This window comes from Drosophila virilis, chromosome 4 (assembly GCF_030788295.1).
Source record: "Drosophila virilis strain 15010-1051.87 chromosome 4, Dvir_AGI_RSII-ME, whole genome shotgun sequence".
In the NCBI taxonomy this organism is placed as follows: domain Eukaryota; kingdom Metazoa; phylum Arthropoda; class Insecta; order Diptera; family Drosophilidae; genus Drosophila; species Drosophila virilis.
In genome coordinates, this window is record NC_091546.1 from 8791455 (window position 1) to 8818178 (window position 26724).

The following is a 26724-nucleotide window of genomic DNA, read 5'->3' on the forward strand; positions in this document are numbered from 1 at the left end:
TCTTTACATCTGCATTGCCAAACACTCTCTTTGCAGAATCAACCCTGTTCGATTTACATTTGTTTTTGTAACTTACAATTTCCTTAGACGATCTTGGCTAAGTAATTGTTGCCGTTATCGCCAAAAAAAAAAAAAAATACCAGCAAAAAATAGTAGAGTATGCCAAATGTTTATGTTTCTATTTTTTATGCCGTTAAAAATACTCAATGTTAAATACATTTAACACATTGCATACATGTGCATGCATACACTTGTTAGGTAAAGAAATGTATACATACCAACGGATTCCATTGTAGCACTGTTAAATTTGAGAAACGAAATGCGACTGCGTGAGTTACGCTCAGTATACTTGTCAACTCTATTTTAGTCTCCGTATGGTGCTACGAAAAAGAGGACCTTCAAAAAAAAAAAAAGAACTGTTCACGGCACATCCTTAAATTACTTTAATCTTCGCGCAAGAATGGAATACAACTTAAAAATAATTGTGTAAGGTCAAACGATACAATCGTATATTGAATGTGCATTTATTTTAATAGATGTTCACTTATTTGTATGTACATATGCATACATATTTATAGTCATACCAGCAGCTTACATTTACATATACATATATGCTTATGCTTGTACATGTATATCTAACGGGTATGTATGTATGTATATACTGTTCAAGTGCATTTTTAAAATTGAAAAAATGCCTGATATGTACATACATATCTACCTACATTTATACATATGCATGCACATTTATATATAAATATATGTTATGTATAAACTCCACTTCTTATGTACACATGTATGTATGTAGGTACATAATTCAGTATTGCCAACTACCATCACACACATAAAAAAACGGAATAAAACATTTTTTTAAGTTGAATAAAAAAGGACAAATTATCCGACATTTTTTCCGGCTTAGTAAGTTAAAAAAAAGCGAAGATTTGTGCGAAAAAATACTTAATTGGCAACGCATGAATGTGCACGTGATTCAACTCACTTTAGTCCTGTTCACTTGATGCCAAATGTACGTACATACACATACACATACATGTGTACATATAGAAGAAGCGCCTTTTAAATGCATCAAATATGTGCAACCATGTATACATACATACATATGTATGTTTTTTTTTTCTGTGTATGAACGTTTTTTGAGTATTAATATTAACATATGCATCTATACAGTGTGCTCATAATGTCTTCGTACAGCGTCTTCGATATTATTTAGTAATATAAATAACTCCACTCATTTTTTCTTCGTTATCACCAATCGTAATCACGGCGGATTGCTCATTAACGATGATGGCGCCGTCATCGTTGACCGTGGGTGACTTCAGTTAGTTGGGCGGGATGGTACAATGGTACAACGAGCTGTGCAAATTAGGTACAATAGTACAATGATCTGTGCGAATGAGGTAGAATGGTACAAATAGCTGGTCGCACGCCGTATACGTCGTAATCTTCTGCAGAAAGTTGTGAGTTCCAATTGGTAATATTTCATTACCGCAGTTCTTAAAAATATATCCTCATATCCGTAATGCTCATGTTCGTAGAACGCCCATTGATTATGTTTTGAAAATCATTGGAGTCTAATATAGCCGGATTAATATCCTATTTCTGGAGGGCAATTTTTCGTATATCGCGTTCTTTAAAAGTTTCGCCTGTCATTGTAGTCCGCGGTCGAGTAATCTGTCTATTTTGCCGTTGTCATTGTGACTAGAAGTGTTTTAGTCTCGATCCTGAGCTAAGAAATTTATAGTTTATTTTATTTTATTATATTTATTTTCCAAGATTCAACTAACTCTAAAAAATATATGGTCTTATAATGTAAGCTATTACTAAAACCGACTTTCTACAATCGTTGACATTGGCCTACGCACGCCTTCGATGAGTTTTAAAGTCGCTCTTTCTATTGCAACAAAAGTCGAGTCGATCTAGGCATGCACTTCTGTCTGTCCGTATGTATGAATGCAAGGAGCTCAGAACCTATAAGAGCTAGAGTCTTGAAATGGAAATGGTACCAGTTGGTTTTAGATAATCGATGACGTGCCCCGTTTCCAAGAACTCGATTAATATCGAAATGCTGTTTTTGAGCAAATCTTGTAAATTATAAGAGCTAGCGACACCATTTGCATATACTTTATGGACATCTTGCCAATTAAATATTTAATTTTCAGCTGATCTTCCTAATGTCGAATAGTCCGATGCAGATGAAATTTTGTGCGTATGTAACGTCGTGTAACGCAGATCGTCACTGGTGAGTTTTTAAAAATCTTCTGGAAAAAAACTGTTCTTATAAAAACTTAATTTTAGGCCGCGTACGACATGAATGCCAGGATTTCTGCTGCTGTGCGCTGCAGGATAATATCGGCTTTCAACCTAACGTTAAATTTCGGCATCGACTGTGTATACTACTAAAAAAGTCAATTGAATGCAGCTAAGACTGTTTTAATATAAAGGACACAGCTGTGACAACGTCACAATTAAGAAGCGTACAAATGCCTTTCCCATTAATTTATTGTTTATTAGAGATATAAATATGCTTTGAAGGCAGTGAACATGTTTTATGTGCAAAAAATCTAACTAGTACTTTAGTAAACTAAATAAGTGTTAAAATGATGGAACCCGAAAAATGGCAAATACGAATATATTTGTGTTTACTATTTGTCACTTTGTCATATTCAAGTAAGTCATAGTATTAATTAATTATAAGTTCGTCTTATGTATGTAACACGCAGAAGGAAGCATCTCCGACCCCATGAAGTGTATATATTCATGATCAGCATCAATAGCCGAGTCGATCTAGCCATGTCCGTCCGCCCGGCAGTCCGTCCGTATGTATGAAAGCGTCGATCTCATGATCTATAAGAGCTAGAGATTTGAAATTTACAACGTAGCTCCCAGTGCCCGCGCAGTATGAATTTCGTTGCGATAATCGATAACTTGCCCCTAGAGTCACCCAATTTAAGATGCCTTAAATGGCCCCAAGAAGAGTGACGACAGTCTTAAACGATTTTATTTATTTGTAATTGTGTATCTTTACTAATTCTGGATGTAGGATATAGCCAACGGGACAAACTTGTATATATATCGAATTTTATAAATTATGTTATTTATGTGTAATTTGTTAAAAATTTCAGATCTGGGAAAGATGACTTCATCTCAAAATCACTTTGGGAGTACCGTGCAGAGTCAATTCAATACCAAAAATAATACCCGTGTCATCGCTCAGAAAGGAGGTCTCGCTATTTTGCCATGTGTTGTTAAAGTAAACTCGCCGGCAACGGTAAGAAATATTCCGATTAGTTATTTTTAAATGTTGATGAACGGGTTTTTCTTTTAATTTACAATAACTTGTATATTCGCTGTTGCTTTTTGTGTGCTATTTGTGTGTCTTTGGTTTTATAAAAGCGCAGGGTTTTGAAAGAACATAAATTAATTAAAGTGAAAACTTGACAAGGTATAAAAACTACGATGTAAGATATTACGTCTATGCATATCTACGAACGCTTCGACATCAGTATCTATAGGAGCTATAAAAGCGAGGTACTTGAAAAAGAAAAAAAAAAACAAGCTATTCAAGAAAACTAGAGGATTGAAAGGCCATTAAATTTACAATTTTACGCTCGTATTTCTTGAAATCTCAATTGCAATTGCAATTGCATTGTAAGCTGTGCTGTGCGAAGTTTTTGATGTGGGCCTATATGCAAAGATCGTTTTTGCGAAAAACGGAGTTTGTAAGGGCGAAGCTTTATACTTCGTCCGAGCGGCTTCAAATACGCATATCAGGGATTTTTAAAATAAACATAAAATTGTTAAGCTGCATAAAAAATTATTTTATTTTAGGTTTCTTGGATACGAAGAAGAGATTTTCAATTGCTCACAGTCGGTTTATCAACGCATAGCAGTGACAAACGTTTTTTGGTTGAGCATACACGTCATATGGGCCATTGGTCGCTAAGAATAAAGGCTGTCAGAGAGGAGGACAAAGGGTTTTATGAGTGTCAATTGTCAATTTACCCTACGCAATCAATTTTTATAGAATTAAAAATAGTTGGTAAGTTTAAAACTTTAATTACATAAGAAAATGTATAAATAAATTAAAACTTTCCCTTTCTAATTTTAGAAGCGGTTGCTGAAATATCGAATGCTTCCGATATTCTTATTGACGAAACTTCAACCCTTCAACTACAATGTAAACTGAAGGGTGCCACGGAGAATCCTTCTTTTGTATTTTGGTAAGCCTTAATTAAACAAATAACTAAGACTGCATTCCAAACTCTTGATGTTTAATATATGTTCATAACATGAACTGCTTCAATGCTTCAGGCAACGCCTTGTTGAACCCCATTTCTTACATGTTTGTATCATTTGTACCATAAAGAAAGGTGCCTCTCCAAGAACCTGACCTTTTCGGATTAACAATCCATAATTAGCTAAAATAGCATATCATCCAGTTCAATCAAGACTTTGATATGATCACAGTTCTCAGAATTCATCCAAGGCTTCGCACCTGGAGATACGTGTTTACAACAAATGCTCATTTATTTAATAACACACAAATAAATAAAACCATTTGTTTTTTTTTATGCTTTTAAGGTATCACGAAAACAAAATGGTTAACTATGACGCCCAGGGCGGCTTTGTTGTGACATCCGTTACAGAAAATTCACTTCATAGTCAAGAAAATGGACAGGGCTTTCCGTCTAAAGCAATTGGTGGAAAAACTAAAGTATTTCGAGGAACAACGGATTTCAATGCCAGCAGTGCTATTGCCACTAGTGATGCGGGCCCTTCTATTTATACTTCACCTACGACCCCATTGTCGACATTACAAGTACAGCAACACAAATCCCCGTATCTTCCAAATTCGTCAATGAGCGTGCTTACCATAAAAACTGTCACATTTCATCATGCTGGCAACTACACCTGTGCGCCCTCAAATGCGCGGCCGGCAAGCATTACGGTCCATGTCCTAAGAGGTAAGTAAAACTGTACTGAATCTATAAAGATAAGTTAACTTAACTTAAGTTCAATATTCAGGAGAGAAACCAGCCGCTATGCAACATGCAAACCGAAGTATTCTCGATGGCGAAAATAATTCTAATAACACTGTTGGCCTAAACAGTATAAAAGGATTTAATGGTACAAACAGTCTTGTCATTACTGTGCCGTCACTTTTTTTATTTATTCTATGTGTATTAGGAAATTTGCTATCTGTGTTCCACTTACAAAATGTTAATAGCTGAAACTGTTCGTAAATAGTAATTTTAGTCAGTTGACTTTGGCAATTGTATTTTTAAGAATTGTATATAAATATAAACTCATGCATACCATTATGATATTAATATTAAGATATATAGTTTCAATTGTAAAAGGACTGGCCTATAAGCTACAAGAATTAGCAACTGATGTCTCCGTGTAGAAAGTATTTCATTGCTAGCCACTTATAAGGTAGTATTTTTTAAGTCAAAAGTTATTCATTGATTTCTATTCTAAAATATCGTCTATTGAATTTAAGTTAAGGTCTCAGTATATAAACTGTGATATAATTTAACATGCAATAAAAAAATAATATTTCCAAAAATTTTAAATCTGTCAGTTAGTCTTTAACCCAAATCTGATTTAAATTGGTTATAATCGTTCTACCTATTCTTATAAGCCGTACATAGAGGTACTAACTATATTATGTTAGTTTAAGTATTTGCCGCGCCGATAAAAAATAAATTTTTAAGACAAATCCAAATAAGCAATTTCTAATTGATCTTATGGTTAATATTAAAAATCACAAATCTAGCTATTTTTTTTTCTGTGTCAAGGCCGCAACCTTTTTTTTTGGTACAACATTTTTTTTCGGGTAAATGTTTAGGATAAGTAGATGGAATCATCTCCGATTACATATTCTTACTCTTTATGTCGATCTCAGAACCTAAACTATAGTTATAAAATTTTGTGTCGATAACGAGCTCATTCTTTTTATATCAATTGTTATCCCTATAAAAATAAGAACGGTTTGAGGTGATGGGAAGTAGTTCTTTCTGTTGCAGCTTCATTTGGATTCGGTTAAAGGAATAAATGAATAATAATAATTTAGGAGCTTGGTTTAGTAATTATTTAGGTAAAATTACATCTTAACATAAGTCAATGGACTTGCTGCCTAAATGTTTTACGATATATGCACAACAATTTTGTTTTTTTCTTCTTCTTTAGTTTAAAAAAATGGCACTTCTGTGTTACTATTAGACGTTTACTTGTGATCAATTATCTTTTTTTTTTATTATAACTTGCATTTACATAATTTTTAATAAGAATATAAATAAATATTTAATGTAAAACTAAACTTAAAAAAAAACAGGTCACAACAAATATTAAATTTACTCAGAAAAGAACAGAAAAACAATATGTGCTAAAATAAAGATGCAAGGATCTCAGAACTAGAGCTAGACTTGAAACTTAAAACGTAGGTCCCACTATTGCCGCGCAGTTCGAGTTTGTTTCCGATAATCGATAACTTTCCCCGCAATCGAAAAAATCGAGTCCGTTTTCTTATGTGGGCAAAATGTAGAGGACAAGGAGCTAAGCCCCGTGAAACTCGGATGACATTTGACCTAGTTATGGGGGTGGGAAATTTCAATTCAAAAAAATGCCTATGTCTACATAAGATATTAGAGGGTATCATTTTTACCTAAAATTATATTGCCAGACTTAAATATATGCCAAAAGTAATCTAGAGCCCAACCCAGAAAAAGAGCCAAACCTCGTGAAAATCTGACCGAGTTATAGATGTGGAAAATGTTCACCTATGTCTATGTAGGATATTAGAGGGTATCATTCTTAAGTGAATTTTCACCAAGAATAATGTTGCGTTCATTTGCGCTCGATTTAGCTTCCGATAGCCTGACCACAAAACGAAGATATCGACGCTGCCGATAAGAGCAAATGCAACACACGTCCGTGACAAAATTGCACATCGATATACTGGATATTAGTACATGTTTACACAAATATTTTTATTTTCCATAATGTTTTAAATCAATGCAGCCTAAAGTTCACATAAATCATTGGTACATTATTTTACTAGAGTTTGCCGCTTGCGGCGATAGTTTACCTATCTATTAGATATCGATATATTAAATTATTTGGTATTTAAAATAAATAAGGTATTTTCTGATATCAGAATGCGGTCCTACTCTAAAATAGAATGAAACAAATCGAAACCATTTATTTCATATGATATACTTATTGTCTATTTGCGATTTAAGTCAATAAAATATAAAGTGTAAAACAATTTTCAATTTGTTACGCGACTTGCAAGTGCAGTGTTAACGAATTTTCTCTTTGACTACACAAATATTAATGGTAAATATATTTTTGCTTTTATATGCAGTACATTTTACTTGGCGTTTGTATAAATAACAAGTGTTGTTTTACTGACAATTAAAGTGTACAAATGGAAATTTTATTACACAAAAACACATAATACAGATGTACAAATAGAAAAGTGATTAATTAGGGACACATTATTGGGTGCATAACTTTTTACTGACATACATGTACATGCAGGTAATTATGCATATAAGTATATAGGAATAGTTAATATTGTACAAAAACTAACTATTCAAATATTAACAAATGACATATACATACAAGTAGACATTAATAATATGCTTCTACTAATCAATTTTAAAAGCGAAATTCTTTTTGTATCAATTCCCAAACGTTCTGTGCATGTACACATATATAATATCGATTTTGCAACTGTAAACGAAAACACATACAAACATATGTACATACATACGGATGACGTTTATAAGTGTGTGTTGAAGACGTTCTGAATATTGCAAAATGAATGTGAAACTTCTGTTAACAGTGAAACAAAAGATAAGGCACACTTATCCTAACACTGTCCGACAAGTATAATGGTTATGGACATGATTGTACTAATTTTGGCTACATTTTCGGCTACATTTCAGGGGTTGTAAACTTTTACGATTGCCCACTTCCTGGTGGGCCATGTAAATAAAGAAGAAAAGCGTTAATTCCCTTCTTTATTTCCGAAGCATTTGATATGTACGCTGCGAAAAACGAAAAGTGTACAGCTGCGAGTTAAAAAACATCGATAAAATGCGCACATACCATGCCCATGCCAAAAAAAAAAAAAAAAAAACATGAAAAATAGGTACATAGGCTTATCTGGTTTCCAAAAGACAATACAGCTTTAAACTTCATATGAAAAATATTATGAACTTCTTCTTCGTTCTAATCTCGCTTGAAAATTAAGCCCGTCCGACTTTTATACTCCAGCCTCATTAACCCATTTGAAGTTGAAATTTAGATTATTTTTGCCAGCACCTCAGGGATCTTCTAGTCTCTTACTTAGCCGGGCTAGGGGATATCATAAACCCTCTTCTACCAAGTTTGCTTCTATACGACTCAAACCCTTAACAGACCCCCTTCCTCAACAGCGGTACCAATATTTTACCGACTTAAACTATTGTTATACTCTGATCCCATTGAAAATGGGTAACAATTTGTACAAATCTATCTAACAGGGAGAAGGACGCATCTCCGACCCCATATGCTATATATATTGTTTATCAGCATCAATAGCCGAGTCGATCTAGCCATGCCCGTCTGTCTGTCCGTATGCATGAAGGCCGGGATCTCAGAACCTATAAGAGACTCTAAATTTGGTATGTAGGTCCACCTAGTGGCCGCGCAGTACGATAATCGACCACTGGCTCAGCCGTCACGCAGAAAAAAGCTTCAATTCTAACATAGTGTTAGAGCTGGACTGCATACGTCTGAAGTGTGTGAAAAATTATCTTTATTTATTATTCTTAGCTCCTCTTAAATCCTTTACCACGCAACTATACAGCTGGCTTGTTTTTAATGGTTTTCGTACAGACTTTTAGCCATTGTTTTTCCAAAACTGCGGATTGAAATTAAAATTCAATAACCATCGTTTTACCCCACTTTATTGTAGAATTTCCCAAAACCCAGTTTAGGTGTAAAATTATAAAATGTAAAATAAAAAATAAAACTTTGTATTATAACAAATACTTAACTTGTTAAACTTCTTTACAAACATATTATTATTGTCTTCAAAATGCTACAATACTACATTTTCACCTTGTTTATTTTTATTTTAGGTTGAAATGAACTGTATCGGTGTTTAATATAAATATTAAAATAGCGTGTTGATTATGGCTGCGCATCACTATACCGTCGAGGTTGGCGATACTAATTTCACAATTTTGAGTCGGTACATTAAATTAAGGCCTATAGGATCTGGTGCTCAAGGCATTGTTTGGTAAGTAACGATTAGTAATCTCACAAATATATAATAACTTTACTATGTAGTTATTTGCACTTTAAGGCTGGCCTAGTCGATTTGGTCTTGTCCATTTTGTCTGTCCAGCCTTCTGTGCGCTTAAGGAGCTTCGATCTCAGAACCTATAAACTAGACTGAAAGTTATGACAGTTGGTCGTCGCAGACTTTTCGGCCTTGGAGCAATCACAGCCCCATTTTCATACACGGAACCCAATGAAAATGGGTGCAGTCGGTCTAGCCATGACCTTCTGTCTGTCCGTCCGTCTGTATGTATGAACGCAAAGACCTCAGAACTTATAAGACCTAGAAAATTGAAATATTTATTTCCTAAGACCCTCCGATAATCGATATCGTGCCCCGCTTTCAAACAATCGATAAAATTCGAAATAAAGAAATCATTTTTTTTGTCACCAAACCTGCCAAAACTGTACATAGCGTCTAGAATAGTATATATAGATCAATTGTCTGTCATGTTAAAGCTTTCACCAACCCACCTTCGCTTGTAACTATAAATAAAAATAAATAAAAATGGTACCCTCAAATATCCTATATAGACTTGGGTCAAAATTTCCCAGCCCCATAACAGGGTCAAAACTCAACCGATTTTCATCAAGTTTGCTCATGGCGTGGCCTCTAGATCAAGTTTAAATTCATGTAAACAAATTCAGCCTTCAACCGCCTTTTAAAGCCCTACATGAGAACTAACTGAATACATGTTTCATCGATTTTGGAATTTCCAACTGCTGCCGTGGTAAATTGACGCGAAAATTTGCTAAAATTTGTACAATCGAATCGGCTTCAAACACATACTGAAAGATATTTGTGAAAATTTGTATGATATGCTTTACCAAGATGAAGGATAGTTTACTTTTCGGATTCCACCATTGTTGAGCTGCCAATGTTTGTTAGAAAATCCTAAAACTATAGCCATGAATTGAAGAATAATTTGGCTTTTAACAAAAACACTTTAAAAGGAGTAAATCAATTATGAACGAAAAGAATTCAATAAGCTTTTTACCACAAGATTAACATGGCAAGAAACCGTTGATTGGAATTTTTGGTTCATTGTTTGATGGACTTTATGCATGCCTTTGAAATAGGCTTGAAGTTCAAGATATATGTTTTAAATTTTCCCCGGCAGTAGCTGCGTCAACTATATTTAAATTAAATAGCCTCTGCCTCAAGAGAATACCGGTTCATAAATATTTTCGTTACAGTGCTGCATATGACACGATTACCGAGCAAAACGTCGCTATAAAAAAGCTATCTCGTCCATTCCAAAATGTGACGCATGCCAAGAGAGCTTATAGAGAATTTAAACTAATGAAACTGGTGAACCATAAGAATGTAAGTGATTGGTAATTTTTTCAAAAACCCCGAAAACCAAGTATTGTTTCTCTTTAGATTATCGGTTTGCTTAATGCCTTCACTCCCCAACACAATTTGGAAGAATTTCAGGATGTTTACCTTGTGATGGAGCTAATGGATGCTAATTTATGTCAAGTTATTCAAATGGATTTAGATCATGATCGAATGTCTTACTTGCTTTACCAAATGCTATGTGGAATAAAGCATTTACATTCCGCTGGAATAATACATAGAGTTAAGTATTGTTTGCTTTAATCGCTGCTGCTTTTCTGCTTTTTTTTTTGGATTACATTCGAAAGCAATGTAAGAGCTACAGCCGCTGGTAATTTTACCCAGATTGCGGCGTAAGCGTTTTTATTGAGAACAGAGAATTAAAGGTCTTCGTGGAGTACTACAGCAACCCCATCTTCTCTTCACAGGATTTAAAACCTTCCAATATAGTTGTTAAGGCCGACTGCACTCTAAAAATTTTGGACTTTGGACTTGCGCGTACAGCTGGAACTACATTTATGATGACACCTTATGTCGTAACTAGATACTATAGAGCTCCGGAAGTCATTTTGGGTATGGGATATACCGAAAACGTTGACATTTGGTCAGTGGGCTGTATCATGGGTGAGATGATAAGGGGTGGAGTTCTATTTCCTGGAACTGATCATATTGATCAGTGGAACAAAATAATTGGTAGTTATCTATGGAACTGTAAATCGAAACATTGTATAATTGTTCTTAAATAATTATTATAGAGCAATTGGGTACACCGTCCCCATCATTTATGCAGCGTCTGCAACCAACTGTTCGTAATTACGTGGAGAATCGTCCAAGATATACAGGATATTCGTTTGATAGGCTTTTTCCTGATGGTCTGTTTCCTAATGACAGTAGTCAAAATAGTCGAAGGAAGGCTTCTGAGGCAAGGGACCTTCTCAGTAAGATGCTGGTAATTGACCCTGAGCAGAGAATATCAGTAGACAGAGCTTTACAGCATGAATACATTAATGTATGGTACGACGCTGAAGAAGTTGACGCTGTAAGTATAAGCTTTTATTTTTTGCCTATGCTATTTGGGCATTTTGGAAATCTTTATTTTAATAATTTAATGAATCGGCGAACCAAGGTCCTATCCAAAACCTAGTTTCGCGAAAATGAAAAATCGGGTTTATGAATAGACTCTTAAGGCGCAACGTTAACCAATCTCCTGAGGCACGCATGAAGTGTAAAATGCATCCCGCATCTTTGCATGGAGAGAGTTTTTATTCACATCTGCAGCAGTCGTTATAGGATTCAAGTAGTTCCATTTCAGTCCGGTTTAGCCGAAATTTGATAAGGATTCTCACAGATTTCGTGTTTGACTTTATCGCTTAGAGGTCCCGCGTCACCTACGTAGCTGTCTAGCTTAGATCCGTCTTTTAAAGTTCTGTTGTCTATAGAAGATAGCAAGAGTAAAAAAGGGAATAAAAGGACAGCACATTCATATAGCCCATCATACTATACAATCGCAATCGGATTTTAGTGCCTATATCTTTTAACGCTAAAAAATTTACTCGAAAAATATGATATCGATAGCAACATTTATCGATTGCTTGGAAACGGGTAAAGTTATCGCTTATCGGCAACAAACACAAAGTGGAAGGGCTCAAGGAGAGGACCTATACGTCTGCCAGGGCATCTTGGAAGCTCTGAAGATAAAAGTTTAATTTTGATTTAATCTTTTTTTTAAGAATGTATTTTGTTATTAGTAAGTAACTTATGTAATATAATACTTGTATGTTTTTTAAAGCCTGCTCCAGAGCCATATGACCATAGCGTCGATGAGAGGGAGCATACTGTTGAACAGTGGAAGGAGCTTATTTATGAAGAAGTAATGGACTACGAGGCGCACAATACAAGTAATATTAACCGATAGAGCAAAATTAATTTGTTGATAAGACAGTTATTTAGCCTTACATCTATCAACAATACAACAATTTTATTAATATTTATAGTAATCACAACTACAAATAAAAATCATAATGTTTAATGTACTTATGTACGAATTGTTGTTTTAACATACACATATAACACAATTCTACAATTTTAAAATATGTTTACCAACAGCAAGGACTTTGAGTATATAGGATGGCGACGCGAAATAAAAAGATATCTTTGAAACAGATATTAAGTCCAACTTTAAATAGTTTTGCTCTTTCAAGCGTATAAGAAACACGATTGAATAAATCATCTTCAAGCTCAGTTATAGTGTATTGTTGAGCAAGTTGTATTGCATTGCCAAATCCTGCGACGCTTATTGCATAAGGATACAATAATGAATAAAGTGGTTCTCCATCCGAAAGTGTTAATATTATAAGTGTTGGGACTAGTTTGGGTCCGTTTGATCATTCAATTTTAAATCTTATCTGTCGGCGACCAAGATCATAATGGGATTTGGTATTGAAAAGATTGGGGGGGTGGGAGGAGCCGCATGAGTCTACATCGGACAAGTCATCATCGAACACTGTAGCTTCGCACTGAGCCATGATCTCAAGCTTTGATCATTTGTCACAGTACTAGATTAATTAATATTTTTTATTTTTTTTCCTTAGATATTGTAGTCTCTAAGATCGTAGCTTGCACACGGACTATCAGTCGACTTGATGGTCAACTGAAGATACGGATGTTGCTATATCGGCTTAACCTTTGCCCAAGAACCGGATACATACCTAAAAGGAAGCACCTCCTTCTTGCAGGTACGCTTACTCTGATGCTTACCTTTAACTGGGCTATTTTTGATAGCGTTTCACGCAACAAAAATAAATGTAGAATTGCAGGCTTTCCTGCTCATTGCCAATAGATTGTTGGTATTTTCAGACTGAAGGCGTATTTACGCATTTCGCTTAGTTTATTCGTTTTTACATGAAAACTTTCTTTAAATAAACAAACATAAGAACAATTTGATTAAATGTTACAAGATTATGAGAGAGAAACATTTTGGAGGAGCTTTCATCTGAGAGAAAATCAACATTTTATGGTGAGGTTAACTTCGGAGAGCAAATATCTATTCTAACTATAAAAACATTTAAAGATAACGAATTGATCATCTGACGATTCTACACAAATGATATGAATGCATTTAACCTAGTTAAGTATAGTCATAGTAATTACAAATTAAACTTAAAAAAATAGTAGTTGAACAACAGCGAAGACAATAATTAAAAAAAAAATAGTTATAAAGGTCCAAAAAGATTCACCGCTGGGTGGTTATCAGCTGTATTTCCCAGAAACTGGCCGTAAAGCTCTTTGTACCGATCAAGTGTCAGTCCACCACGTTTCTTATCATCATCCTAATAAATAAAAGTAAACATGAAAATAGCACCAGCACAGTTCATAGTGAAAAATCATTTACACTCAATAAAGTATCAAACGCCTTGTCAATGGGTGCAATATCATCAACAGCTACCCTTGTAATACAGTTGTACCGATATTCGTTTACTCCAACTATTCCGTCATTATCGATATCAAGCAGTTTGAAGTTAGACTCAATGAATGCTCGCATTGCCTGAAAATAACAAAACAATAAGTGATTAATAATGAAACATTTTCCATGATTTTCGACTATTATAGAGAATGGAATATATTCTACCGAAAAGGTTGGGTTGGCTAAATTATCAAATAGGCATCAGAAAGGTCGCTAAACATTAAATGTTATTGTTCGAAAGTTTATTTTCCGAAATGTTTCCGAAATGTTCCCAATGGGTGTAGGGGCAAAGAAATGTGTTTGTGGCGGAAAGTCGGCGCGGGCTTCAGGAAATCTTTAGATCGGCATTTAATTGCCCCAGATCACGAACGCTTTTGGGAGCTCCATAAACAATACTTTGTGAAAGAAAGAAATTACCACTATATCTTACCTGCGGAAATTCTTCATATTTTTTTCCAACACAGGTTTTTTTGACAGCATCCTTGAACTCCTGGTTTGAAATTTTTCCATCCTAAAATATATAAAAGTATAAGTATCAATGATATAAAACGTCTGGAAAAACAAAACATATTCATCCTATTTCAATAAATTTTATTGAAACGAATTTCTACTAAGTGCTCTTCTCCTCGATTCTCAAGAATTCAAGTAGGCTCTGCAGTTTTTCTTGCTTAGCTAGTAGTGTAGTGTTTTTTTTTGGTTTTTTTTTTTATTTTTTTGTTGTGCGTTTTGTACAAGCTTTTTTATATGCATGTACATATATGTATGTGCATACAGTCATTCTGGCTTAGTCTCTCCAATATTTGGGCAATGAAATAATTGATTTTTAACATTTTTGTATATTTTAATTTACTTTACCTTGTCATCATCTGCAATTGCAGAAATCTCTTCCCACAAATTCTTCATTAATTTCTTATACTCATCCAACCGAGCGGTACTGCAGTCTCCCTTTCCTTCCACGACACATGCTCGGACTGCCATGCATAAGAAGTCATTTTGATCCAAAAATCCGTTGTTGTCGATATCTAAAATGAAAACAATTAAATCGATCAAGTCAGAACAATTTTAGCAAAACAATAAATTAAATGAAATGTATACAATATAGTATATCTCGCCATACGAAAGAAACGTCCAGTTCTTAATGATCGGTTGGAACATTTTCTTCATGTTCTCATTTTCTAAACCGACTCTAAATACTTAAAAAAAAAACCCCAAAACTGCCCGTTTGACCTGATTAGATTAGATTGTTAAGCGAAAAATGGGCGCTTAATATCATAATGCTGGTCGTTCAGTGATACCCCAACATTTGTTGAACCTAAATATGGAAATTATTAATCCAAGCTGCACAGAGGTTACGAGCTTCAGAGAGAGGTCTGGCAAGTCTGTTCGCTTCTGGTCTCAGCTAATCGCTACATCTGTCTAGACCTGCTTCCGTTGCCACATAGGTTGGCTCGATGACAGCATTGTATACGGCCCTCTTACATTTAGGGAGATAATCCAGTAAAGGCAACCCGACGGCTGCCTCATACTCGCCTGACGTCGAGTAGATGAAGCAGGTTGGCAGTTCTGCCTTCTTCACCTGGAACTATCGTATTTCGGCATAAACCAAACTCGAGATGTAAGGGGTTAGAAGCTAGGTTCTCAAAAACCATACAAAGCGAATGGAGAAGTCTGATTGGTTAATATGGATCATCAGAATCCTCGCCAGCTGCCAACTTAATCGATCATTTGCATATGGATCTATACTATAAAAGAATCGCTCGCTCCGCAGAACATTCAAGGTGGCGTGGCATATCTTGCCGTGACCTAGGGGTTTGACCACGTCGATCACCCCTTCGACTCGTATAGATCTTATCGGAAATTCCATCTCTAGGTGCTGCGCCAAAGTTTCTGCATGCTCCTCGTCTGATTATTATCCAGTCGTAGTTTGGATTGGCAAGTAACGCAGGGGTTGGCACTTAAGAGAAACAAGACAGTATCGAACTTTGGGCAATGTCGGTATTGTGAATATCCGTTAAGATGGAGCAGGAGCCTCGTATGGCTTGGAGCTAGTTTTTGGCATCAACCTGTTTGGGGTCACCAGTGGAAGGAATAGGGTTGGCGATATTTCCTTTAGTTCATCTGCAGTAGGTTTTATTTGGAAGGCTCTTCAGCTTCTGGGTATACTTGCAATTTCTTGGTCCGGGAATGGGTCACAATGGAACGTCATTTTATTTTAAATTTGATTATATTTTTTTTCGTTCTTTATTTTTCCCCAGCACTGTCACTGCAAGTGACCACGGTTTCGTTTCCTATTTTTGCACCTTTAAGGTATTCATTTTACCTAATCTCTTGTGGAGTCTATACACCCTCACCTGCTCATCCTTACCTTAAACCCTCTTCTCCTATAGCAACTGCAATTCGCGCTAAGTGCCTGTTTGCTTTAGGAGTAGTAAACAAAGTTTAAAAAAATATATGTTCCACAATAGGAATCCAATCCGAAACAGACCGCACAAATTGTTACCGACTCGATTCGACAGCCATGCCAAAAATGCATGTTCGACGAAAAAAGTATTAAAATAGCTGCACATACACACAGTACAATCGCAATTACAATGCAGTTGATATAATTTAATAAAGAAGATCAAGAGCGTGTGTGTGTGCGCGCATGTATACAGAAATTCTTCAAATTCACGCTAGCTGGCACAACGTTATTTATATAGCTACGGGCTGGGGGCGGCGTTTAGCTATAGCTATAAAAAGATTTGGGTGAAACCTGAAAGATTTGCTCAAATAATAGGATTTCGATATCGATTTATGTCGATTACTTGGAAACTGTGTGTGTAGCTCTTACATGTTCTTAAATCCTTGCGTTTATATTTAAGGACAGGCAGTTAGAAATAAACAAACCAGGTTGCGGGTCCCCAACCCAAAAGCAAGGTTAGGCTCCACATAGTCAAAGCGTATGCAGTACCTACTCGCGGAAGTTCACCGCGCTTGACTCTACAGTCTATCAAGCATGACTAATGAGCATTGGTACCAAAGCATATTATGCTTTGTAGAGTTAAGGTAGGATTATAAAAGTGGCCTATTTCGCGATCGATTCAGCGGAGAGAGAGAGAGTCTAGAACGTAGCCTAGCCCGGGTAAGGATGCGTAATTGAGCGGCACCTGTTCCCGTCGAAGGTGGTAGAAATTTGTCTGCAATGTCTGCTTCCTCATATAGAGGAACCAACGCACGTTTGTCATGACTGGTGTCCTACATGAAATACACCGACTGAGGGTTGGAAGATCAATGGCCTTGAAGGGCCTGACCTTGGCTCTTGGGGCAAGCACAGGTCTCCCAGGACTAAGGAGCCTGTCCATTTTGCCAAAATTCATAACAACTTTCACAAAAAGCTTAGTATCCAAATTTATAACCGTAGCCAATTATTAAAAAAGAAGAAATGTGTGACCCTCAAACACAAAGCATTTGCAGCCAATTAATTTTGGTTAATTATTTTTATAGTCTTTTGTGCAACACTAAATCTTTTCTGTACTTTTCTTATATTGCGTGGATATTGTAAAAATTGTAAACAGCATATCGTTCAATAATTATTTTATATATGTTTAACCAATGTTTTTTTTTTTTTTTTTTTTTTTTTTTTCTAATACTTACCATACATATATCGCACAACAAAGTCAACTCGACTATCCCAAGAATAAGCCATTATAACACAGTTCCTTTATTATTCATAAAATGCCCTAAGCGAAATAGTAATAACAGATTTGTCCTTTATTAACAATAATATTGTTTTTAGTTCAGATCTTTGTGGCAATTTATTTAATTACTACCTTAAGATTCGCTTAATTCAAACTAACTAAAGTTGTTATTGACGGGAGCATTTCCTTTGCAACATTCGATTTATTTTATAAGTGCATCTAAACATTATCTAAAAATAAATTACGTTTATATATATATATATATATACATATATATATATATATAAAAACGATTTACATATATATATATAAATTTCGTATATATATATATATATATATATATATTAGAATAAATATATATATATATATATGTAGAAAAAAATATATTTTTAGTGCACGCATAACCTATTGTAAAGAGATTTTCGAAAAATGTTTGCATTCTTGTTATTTGTATAGCAAGCAACGAAATTTCATCTTTCACCTTTTAAGAACGAGCATAAAAGAATGCTATTCTAAGATACTCAACAAAACACCATGTCGGGCAGAGAGAGAGTCTTAATTAATTATCAAAATACTATATGAATACGTAAAATATTTATAAAATCTCTGGTTTTTTTTTTAAGACAAACGCGAATAGGCACTTAATTAAAATTGAATATATTTTAAAGAAATAGTTCCAATCTTTTAAATAATAATAATATATTATGTATATAAAATTGATAGCAAAATGTTTCAAAATCCTTCAACGAAATTTGCAACGCATAAAAGGAGATATATCTGAAAGCATAATTTGTAGCTATGTTCGACTATCCTTTACCAGGTGCAACACAGAAGAGTCATAAGTTTCATATAGTACAATCTGCCATCATCATATAAATAACTATATTGCATAAGCTTAATATCGTAAAAGCTGGCGATTCCCGGCCTTACCAGGTCGCAGCTTTTTTTTTTTAATTTTAGACATAAAACGACATCAACTTCTCGCCCGTGCAAAATGTAAATCCATCCTTACTATGTTGCACGCCACGTCTCAAGTTATATTTATGAAACGCGAGTTCCGCCCCCAACGCAAGGGAAAATATCTTAATTGACTTGGCACTCGGCGCAGCATCTTTTAAATTCTGGTCGTTGACGCTTATTGGTACACCATAAAGCAAAACGTAGCTCTTCAAACATTTCAACCCAGGGAGAACGTGACGTAGATAAATAAGTCGAATCTTGCCTTGTTGATGAATCCTTAACGGTGGATCCTTGATTCTTACAGCTGCTGTGACTAATCCGTAATGCTTTCGCCTTTTGTTGAAAATGAATCATGAATTCAAGGAATGAAACAATAAATCCAACCAATGTTCCTGTTAGTAGCACCACGAATACGCCACCTGATGAATTACGGCATAACATTAAATATTCAAATAATATCTATTTAGCTAGGTTTACCTATACTTTCGAGCCCCAAGGCATTTGCCTTGGACTGTTTATTGTTGCTTATCCGCTTACAGGTCTCGTCCGTGTTCTTCCACCACTTGTCATAAAGCATTTGAATATCGCCCTTTTCTTGAAGCTCCAAAATAGCCAACGATATCTTGTCCCGCCACGGAGATCCCTTAGGTGTGGCAATACCATATCCTAGTACATTGCGAAAAATCAAAGGTTTAATATAGAAAAGAATGGTTATCTTTGGCACGCCGAAGATTTGAATGCCGTGCAAGCATACAAATTTGTTATTTCCAAGAGATAATCGGACAGGTAGGATCGGCAACGTCTTTCAATTTGTATGTCCTACGGGTACCAGTCGGAGAATGACTGACCTACCTAATTTGATCCACAATAACTCAGTAAGCCCCAACTGGTAGTGGTTAGGTATATGCTATAAGTCCTATAAAAGATACTTAATGACGCTCGACTTAGTTATACGAATATTGTAGATATAGTGTTTGCTTCCGCGACAAGGATGAACAATTATCTATGTAAACTTAGCTTAAGGAAGCACCATAACATTTTTGTGCACAAGTTTTCATTGACTAGCCTGACTCTAACCTTTAGCACAATAAGCTCTTTTGAATTTAATGAAGATCATTCAACGTGTTTTATCTTAACACTAAATTATTACTTCTTCTAATTCCCGCCGAGGATTTCCCATTCTACACTTATTTTCCTGATTCTTTGTAAGGTCTTCCCCTTATCCAAATGGAGTTACTATCGACTTATTTATTTGATTTGTTAAAAATTAAAAGCAATTATACCTTTAGTGTCCAATAAGCCGCCTATTTGAGTTAAGTTGCAGTCTCGCTGAACGATATAGTCAAGCATTGTGGATTCCATCAGGAATGCGTAGTTACCCTGGTTAACACGCCTTATGCCGTCCTCATAAGTTGATGTGAATGCCATGGGCTTCTTATTGTCCATAATTCTCCACATCTTTTTATAAGTTTCAATCATAGAATCCTAAATGAATTTACCTATAATTATTATGTTTAAATCAAAAAATAATTTATGGTGAAATAATCAAATCAAATAAACAAATTTGGGCTAGACTGCGACCAGAACTTCTTCCTCTGCTTCCGAAAACTGACTATGCTGAATCTTTCGCTTACCGGAGAAATTTCCGCAAGGGTTCTATTATTATAATCGATTGGATAAGGCAATAACAACCTGGTCGCTGGTTTATCGTCCTTCATTATTACTTTTGGAGCTGCGATATGCGGTACTCCTAAGTGCCCTGCGATCTGGGCCATTTCAAGCTTCAAACTTCCCAAACAAGCGGCGGCTGACATTGCAGCTCGGAAGCAGTTTCCCCCTGGTTGGGTTATGCGACTTGGTTTCCGAAAGGAATCGAAAGGAATGTAGCGGCTGCTGCAGAGGGTAGCTCCAAGGTATTGCCCGAGTAATTTGTCCCCATCCTATTCGTTGGCGAAGGCGGTTTCTGGCGGCTTTAACTAACTCGGAAGGCTTAATCGGGTAGTTTTCCAGTGGGGTCAATTTCGTTCAATTGATACTGGCCTGCACTGTTCCTACGAGGTCGGCGGGCTCTTCTATGTTTAGCGGTATCCTTGTCGTTAAGTAAAATCAAACGGCGGTTGCATATACGGTCCGTCCGTCAGTGTGAGCCATGTTTTGTCATTCCGTCCCAAAGATACGCGCTATTCGCTCGCTAATGACCGACCACTTAGCCACTTAGCCACTTAGCGCCACTCCTTGTATGTTCAATAGTCACTAGAATCTTGGTCACCGGTCACCGAGCAGACGGAGAAGTTGACCGTTTCCGGCCCCATTTGGCGACAGCTACCAGTAGTGCCTTGAAGTCCACAATTCCCAGCCGACCAACCTTTGTGCGCTGCAGCATTCCTTCGAGAAAAGTCCTTTTCCTTCACAGTTTCAACATCCACACTCTACCTCCGTGTCCTGGTTTACAATCCCGTTGACGACCTCTGACATCCTAGGTGAAAAACCCGTATTCTGTGGTAGCTCCATAATTCCGTAGATTCTTTGATACGCAGGCATGATAGGTGTCAACATGTCGGGCGGGATAATCGACTGGGTTAGCGTAGTCAGTGTGTCGCATTTATGCCATTTAAAAACGACCTTAGTCACAATCTGAAGTCTTTCCTAATGCGAGTTGTATCCTACAATTGCAGAAGGGTCGAAGCGGCAAGAAAAATCGAGAAAATCCTAATCGAATCCGTGCTACGATTCTTACCGCACGTTGTATGTCCGGAACCAGCTCTCGCTCCGACTTGAAAGCATTTCTGGAAAAATTGCACGTTTTTTGATAGCTGTCGATTCTTTCGTTGGTTAATTAATTGTTTTTAACGTTATAGTTCCTATGTTGGTTATTCGCAGGTTGATGACTTAACCCCTTCCTTCATTCTTGGGTAGGATCCGCTTTATCGGCCATTCTCTTGTATGACGCGAATGTCGCCGTGTCTCCACAGAAGCTGTCCGTTCAGCGCGATAGGGTAATTTGCCTCCAGAAATTAAAAACGGATTACGGTATATTACCCTTGTTTTCTCATGTTTCCCCACTAATATTGTTGAAATAAATCCTTGATAGGCACAGAAATCTATCACCAAGCCCCACCACACAAGACTACCCCTTTCGCAGTTGCAAGCTCTCAAGCTACCAATGCAAAAATCGCCAAAGCGCACCCTCACATATATAATATATATGTCAATACTTGTACAACTGGGACATAAATTATAAATTTTGGTTTACCATTTGCATAAACCAATATTTACTTCACTTACCCGAAAAAATGTCATTGTTGATCCACTTTCCAAGGTCCCGTATGAGATTTCCGTCTGGCTAGCCAAATCTTCAGCATTTTCAATCGGGTTAATCATACGCTCGACAGTTAAAAATGCCGCCAAGTTGGCGGTATATGAGGCAACTATAATAAGGGAAAAAAAACCCCAAACACTGCTAATAATTCGGGTAGATGCGGCTCTTGGATATATATCGGATCCCTGCTGCATAAGCGTTCCAATAGTGAACCAAAAGCTATCAGATATCGAAAATTGGTTGATTATTGTTACGTGATCCACATCGCACGGGTGTACACTACGCCATTCGATCGGAGATAATTTTGCCAACAAATATATGGTCAACGAGACAAGTAAATATGCCGCTAAAACGTAAATCCATATTTCAATAGCTAATGGATTCATGAAAGAAAACAGTCGAGTTGGTTCTGTGGTGGGCACCTGAAAATATTTAATAATTCGTTATTTATTATATACAATAATATAAATGAAGAAGTCCATAAGATACGAAAGTCAACTAGACGTTTTGTCCGCGTCCATTGTCGCGGTCCGATCTAACGAACATGGGGTACCTGTTGTTGTTGGGCTTTCCGGGACCCTGATTTCGATTTGTATCGACTGTTTAGAAATGGGAAGAGCTATCAATTATCGGAAACCAACTCATACTGCACGGCCTTTAGGAAGACCTGTTACAAATTTCTCCAGTTCTTTTAGGTTCTGAGATCCATGCATACGGATTGATGAATGGATAGGCAAACGGACTTGACTATTGATGCTGATCAAGAATACATATTCATTATGCGGTCGGAGATGCTTTCTTCTGTTTGTTACTTAAATTTATACATATACATTATTCCCTTTTAACCTATTCGCAATGGATCCAGGTTATTATAGGATAACCTTGCTTTTCATGAACCGTTCTGGGATAATTTTTTGTAGGTCGCCTGAGTTAAATAATGTCTAGGAGAAATGGTGTACATATCTGACAGGATATGAGTTCAATAAAGATTTGTAATTTAAAAAAAAATAAAAACTCCCTATAATATTTAATACATACCTTCAACAAAATGCTGATGCCTAGATTCATAAATGGTTTTGTGAAATCTATAACACTTTCCCTTGCATAGGTGATTGTCATAGACCCAACAGCCAAGTCCGCCTTCTGAGAATAATAGAATTGTTTATAATTTATCGACTAGCACAAAACAATTAATAATCAATATCCTTTATAGACATTGGTCAAAATTGCCTACCCCTTGTATACTTACATATTTCATTAGCTGAGCGACCATTCCATTCCATTGGCCTGTTTCGGGATCTTTGGCTCCATACTTTCTATCAGGAACTAAATCTAGTATGTAGTCAAACCCGACCTCGTGCGATATTGTTTCCAATATATCGACACAAAAGCCATAAAAGCGTTCATTGCCGGTGTAGTTTTTACCGTAACGCATCATTACGTACGGCGTTTCCTAAAATTGAATAAACTAATAGGTAATAATATAATAAAAAAAAAAGATAATAAATGTTATAGACAGACCAATATTGTAATTACAACTAAAGTCACATTCATAGAACCAGCATCAAAAAATAATGAGGGCTCCGTTATATTAAGATGATCTTGAGGCGTCCATTCGCCTACTTTTACGATGGAGTGTTGCTTTAATTTGATTAAATCGAGCTTAAATTGAATTCGTTGACCATCTTTAAATTGTATAGGCCCCGTTAGACCTTTCCATTCAACCTGGTTAAAAAATAAATAAACTTTAGCAATTTTTGCATATATGCATTGGCTAGTGGACCTTTATAAATCGAAAACTTTGCGCTTAAACATAAGAGGCTAGCCCAACAAATTAAAGCTCTAGTCGGGAGTGCTCGACTAGGATACAACCTCAACGTCGTGTATTACGTCCTACTAGCTTTCTACTATATATACATAATTTTATAGATTTAGCACTTGGTAATATAAAATTTTTAACTCTAATAAATTAATGCCTTTACAAAGCTATATTGCAAGTGCAACTGGAGCACAAAGTTATACCGCATTAATATAATTGATCAAGCTCAGGCCTCCGTTCCACGGGACTTCATCGTCACAAGTCAAATTTGATAGGTGAATTAAGGGGTGCATAGACTGCAACCCGATGGCAAATACATAAACTGAGTCAAACATCAGAGCTGCTTCTGTCTGAAATATGTTTAATAATCATTATGGTTAAAAACTATTTACAAGATTGAATCTTACCTGAATACTAACGGTTTTCTTGTATTTATAAGTTGATTCGTTTCGGTTTAAATTTCCAATATCGAATAATTCCATTCCCTTAAGAATTTCTTTTACCGCTACATCGCCCATATCAACCAGTCGAAATGATGTTATATTCACAAAGTTGTATTTAAAATCCTCCAAATCAAAATTTTCCAAGTCGAAACTTGTAAAAAAGTAGTGGAATTTATACTCATTCATTTGTTGCTGAAGAATCTATATTAAAAAAAAATATATTAAAATAATATTAGTTAAAACATATTTAATTTTAGTTATATCAGCTAAAGCAACAGGAATTCCTGACTTAAAAATATGGTAAGTCTAGAGGTTTACATCACATCTATATCAAGCTTACAAAAATGGTGGTTGAGGACCGAGCTGAACTGACTACATTTTACTTTGTTGCTGACGTTCGACATTTTGCCTACATATTTCTGGTGCAATGTGTGTGTACATGTATACAGAAATTCTTGGAATTTGCGCTAGCTGCCGCTAATACGTGGTTTGCCAAAACACATTTTCTTTAATAACTTTTGCGTTTCATAACCGATCTTGATGAAATTTTCAACAGTAGATCTTATTATGCTGTAGAATATTCGTATATTCTTAAAAAGACAATTGCTTTAAAATTGTGGCTTAAATTGGAGGGTAGCCCAAATTGCAATAGTTATGATGTTCACTGAAACTTATCTCAATTTTTTTAAGTGCAAAATAAGATGATAGTGTTATGACTTAGAGCTCACATTTTTTAATAAAATTGAAATTCCAGCCGAGTTAGTGTCGATTAAGATATTGTGAATTTCATTGTTTTTGAACTCGTGAAGAACTGACAGGTACGAACCAGGCGATACCTGTCTTATATGCACCTCTGCTTCAATTGACCGCGAAAATTGATTTAATACTAATATACCTGCAGAAGAAAGTTGTTTTTAGGGTAGACTGGGTCCAATTCCATACGTCGGCTTGCACTTACCGTGGTCCTTTTCATATAAAATTCCAAACCTTGTCCAATTTAGATATCGTATAACATCGATGAAAGCTCGATTGATATGTTGCTGCGAGGGATGAACATTTATGGAGAATTTTTGGGCGGATCGACTAATTCCAATATCTGGTATATCAAGATCATCGCATATGGAATTAATATGGGTGGCCAAAAAAGAATCTGTTGGACTAAATATAGCCTGTACTCCGCCTTCGATAAGATTACATACTATTTAGGGTAAAAATATGATAAATATGAGATAATTTATTTCTATTAATGGTGTCATACCTTTTTGAACAGCCTCAAAAGAGTCCTTAGCAATGTATTGAATATGATGTACTAGGTCGGTATCAGGCAGCACACTCTTGTCATGATTGAGTCTATGTACAGCATATTGAAAGGCTACTTCTGGATCACTTTGTTGCTTGGATAGTTTTGGAAATAGTGCGCCTTTCAATTATATATGTTCATATGTATTTCAATGTATAAGTTCATATGTATTTTAAATTGTTACCTACCCACTTTAATCACGGAAGTTGAGGAAACAACGTAAGCTAGCAAATTAAGGCTGAATACAATTTTTATCACTGAGGTCATTTTCATTATATTAAGCTGAGCAGCAGAACACCTTTTGAATTCAACTTAATGCACTCAGAAACCCTTGCAGTGCTTTCGGTAAAGAATCCCAAGAAGTGCAGATATTCCAGATACAGATAAATGGAGAAACAATAAAGCATAGCTTTAGAGGAGCTCAGAGGTGTCTCCTTCTGACTGTTTCATACATTTGCAAAAAGGCGGCGGAACTTAACTTTATTTGCGAATTTTATTATATATATCCGTTAATTTCAGCTATTGTCAACGCTGCGACAATAGCGAACGAGAGCTGTTAATTATCGATAGCGAACCATAATAAATATCGAATTTTCGATTTGGCGGAAGCTCTTGGACATTAAAAATGTTTGAAACAAAAAAAGAAGTTAAAGTTTTCATTCCCAATGCTTTGTAGCTACATAATAAATTTCAAAAACTATTATATAATTTAACGAGCAGATAAAAAATCTTTGCACGCCCAAGATTTAAACCCCTCAAAAAACCCCCAAGTTTACGAGCGGATGAGTACAGGAAGTCCTCGATGGAGTATGAAGATAGACAACAATTTTTGAAGTTTGATGATGGAAATGATATCAGTAAGGGCCTTGACCTTGTAAGGGATCCAGCGATTGACTAGTTGCTACTTCAAATTTCTGTCGTAGATGCCACCTGCAGGCGCTGTATTTCCGCAAAAAGTCGGTGGCTTCGAGTTTGCGGTTAGGTGAACAGAAAATATGTTTACCTGAAACTTGAATAGCTCAAACAAGAAAATATTCGTGTCGCCATTCGCTC

At 35.9% G+C, this 26724-nt stretch overlaps 4 protein-coding genes across 12 annotated transcripts; 2 read left to right on the forward strand and 2 right to left on the reverse strand.

The window, feature by feature from the left end:
• Window positions 1-343: 343 nt before the first annotated feature.
• dpr19 (defective proboscis extension response 19) lies at window positions 344-5723 on the forward strand. Its single transcript, XM_002052368.4, has 8 exons — window positions 344-486; window positions 2175-2254; window positions 2311-2682; window positions 3138-3283; window positions 3844-4054; window positions 4124-4235; window positions 4597-4979; window positions 5041-5723. Exons 3-8 carry the CDS (start codon window positions 2613-2615, stop codon window positions 5244-5246), a joined length of 1128 nt encoding a protein of 375 aa, XP_002052404.2. The 5' UTR covers window positions 344-486; window positions 2175-2254; window positions 2311-2612; the 3' UTR covers window positions 5247-5723.
• Window positions 5724-7185: 1462 nt separating this feature from the next.
• bsk (mitogen-activated protein kinase dJNK) lies at window positions 7186-12723 on the forward strand. Of its 2 annotated transcripts, none has more exons than XM_015173200.3 (7): window positions 7186-7356; window positions 9150-9310; window positions 10549-10678; window positions 10736-10933; window positions 11119-11383; window positions 11446-11729; window positions 12480-12723. In XM_015173200.3, the coding sequence occupies exons 2-7, from the start codon at window positions 9204-9206 to the stop codon at window positions 12603-12605; spliced, it is 1110 nt and encodes a 369-aa protein (XP_015028686.2). In that variant the 5' UTR covers window positions 7186-7356; window positions 9150-9203; the 3' UTR covers window positions 12606-12723. The 2 variants fall into 2 exon arrangements, with proteins under 2 accessions (XP_015028686.2, XP_070065054.1); XM_070208953.1 differs by lacking the exon at window positions 7186-7356 and adding an exon at window positions 7435-7560.
• Window positions 12724-13539: 816 nt separating this feature from the next.
• On the reverse strand, window positions 13540-17980 carry Scp1 (Sarcoplasmic calcium-binding protein 1). 3 transcript variants are annotated; one of them, XM_015173367.3, is made up of 6 exons: window positions 17963-17980; window positions 17787-17872; window positions 15009-15175; window positions 14584-14664; window positions 14082-14234; window positions 13540-14019 (listed from the first exon to the last, which is right to left on the reverse strand). In XM_015173367.3, exons 2-6 carry the CDS (start codon window positions 17836-17838, stop codon window positions 13903-13905), a joined length of 570 nt encoding a protein of 189 aa, XP_015028853.1. In that variant the 5' UTR covers window positions 17839-17872; window positions 17963-17980; the 3' UTR covers window positions 13540-13902. The 3 variants fall into 3 exon arrangements, with proteins under 3 accessions (XP_015028853.1, XP_015028852.1, XP_015028850.1); XM_015173366.3 differs by lacking the exon at window positions 17963-17980 and having other exon boundaries at window positions 17787-17906; XM_015173364.3 differs by lacking the exons at window positions 17787-17872; window positions 17963-17980 and adding an exon at window positions 16519-16536.
• Window positions 17981-18217: 237 nt separating this feature from the next.
• On the reverse strand, window positions 18218-26638 carry Ekar (Eye-enriched kainate receptor). 6 transcript variants are annotated; one of them, XM_032438214.2, is made up of 13 exons: window positions 25860-26315; window positions 25630-25791; window positions 25330-25569; window positions 25100-25266; window positions 24336-24572; window positions 24132-24278; window positions 23631-23834; window positions 23359-23562; window positions 23148-23249; window positions 22076-22531; window positions 20074-20275; window positions 19268-19456; window positions 18218-19209 (listed from the first exon to the last, which is right to left on the reverse strand). In XM_032438214.2, the coding sequence occupies exons 1-13, from the start codon at window positions 25942-25944 to the stop codon at window positions 18914-18916; spliced, it is 2691 nt and encodes an 896-aa protein (XP_032294105.1). In that variant the 5' UTR covers window positions 25945-26315; the 3' UTR covers window positions 18218-18913. The 6 variants fall into 6 exon arrangements, with proteins under 6 accessions (XP_032294105.1, XP_002052402.2, XP_032294107.1 ...); XM_002052366.4 differs by having other exon boundaries at window positions 23148-23252; window positions 25860-26313; XM_032438216.2 differs by lacking the exons at window positions 18218-19209; window positions 19268-19456 and having other exon boundaries at window positions 20173-20289; window positions 23148-23252; window positions 25860-26340.
• Window positions 26639-26724: the final 86 nt, after the last annotated feature.

Bases quoted from the DNA above. Each gene is read 5' to 3' on its own strand.
- Scp1 (XM_015173367.3), bottom strand. From the start codon at position 17,838: ATGGCTTATTCTTGGGATAGTCGAGTTGACTTTGTTGTGCGATATATG. The intron at 15,176-17,786 runs GTAAGTATTAGA...TTTTCATTTTAG, and splicing joins TGTTGTGCGATATATGTATG to ATATCGACAACAACGGATTT. The intron at 14,235-14,583 runs GTAAGATATAGT...TGTTATTTTCAG, and splicing joins AATATGAAGAATTTCCGCAG to GCAATGCGAGCATTCATTGA.
- Ekar (XM_002052366.4), bottom strand. From the start codon at position 25,944: ATGAAAATGACCTCAGTGATAAAAATTGTATTCAGCCTTAATTTGCTA. The intron at 25,267-25,329 runs GTAAGTGCAAGC...TTTCTTCTGCAG, and splicing joins TTTATATGAAAAGGACCACG to GTATATTAGTATTAAATCAA. The intron at 23,253-23,358 runs GTAAGTATACAA...TATTATTCTCAG, and splicing joins TCGCTCAGCTAATGAAATAT to AAGGCGGACTTGGCTGTTGG.
- dpr19 (XM_002052368.4), top strand. From the start codon at position 2,613: ATGATGGAACCCGAAAAATGGCAAATACGAATATATTTGTGTTTACTA. The intron at 2,683-3,137 runs GTAAGTCATAGT...TAAAAATTTCAG, and splicing joins TGTCACTTTGTCATATTCAA to ATCTGGGAAAGATGACTTCA. The intron at 4,980-5,040 runs GTAAGTAAAACT...TTCAATATTCAG, and splicing joins TACGGTCCATGTCCTAAGAG to GAGAGAAACCAGCCGCTATG.
- bsk (XM_015173200.3), top strand. From the start codon at position 9,204: ATGGCTGCGCATCACTATACCGTCGAGGTTGGCGATACTAATTTCACA. The intron at 10,679-10,735 runs GTAAGTGATTGG...GTTTCTCTTTAG, and splicing joins AACTGGTGAACCATAAGAAT to ATTATCGGTTTGCTTAATGC. The intron at 11,384-11,445 runs GTAGTTATCTAT...TAATTATTATAG, and splicing joins TCAGTGGAACAAAATAATTG to AGCAATTGGGTACACCGTCC.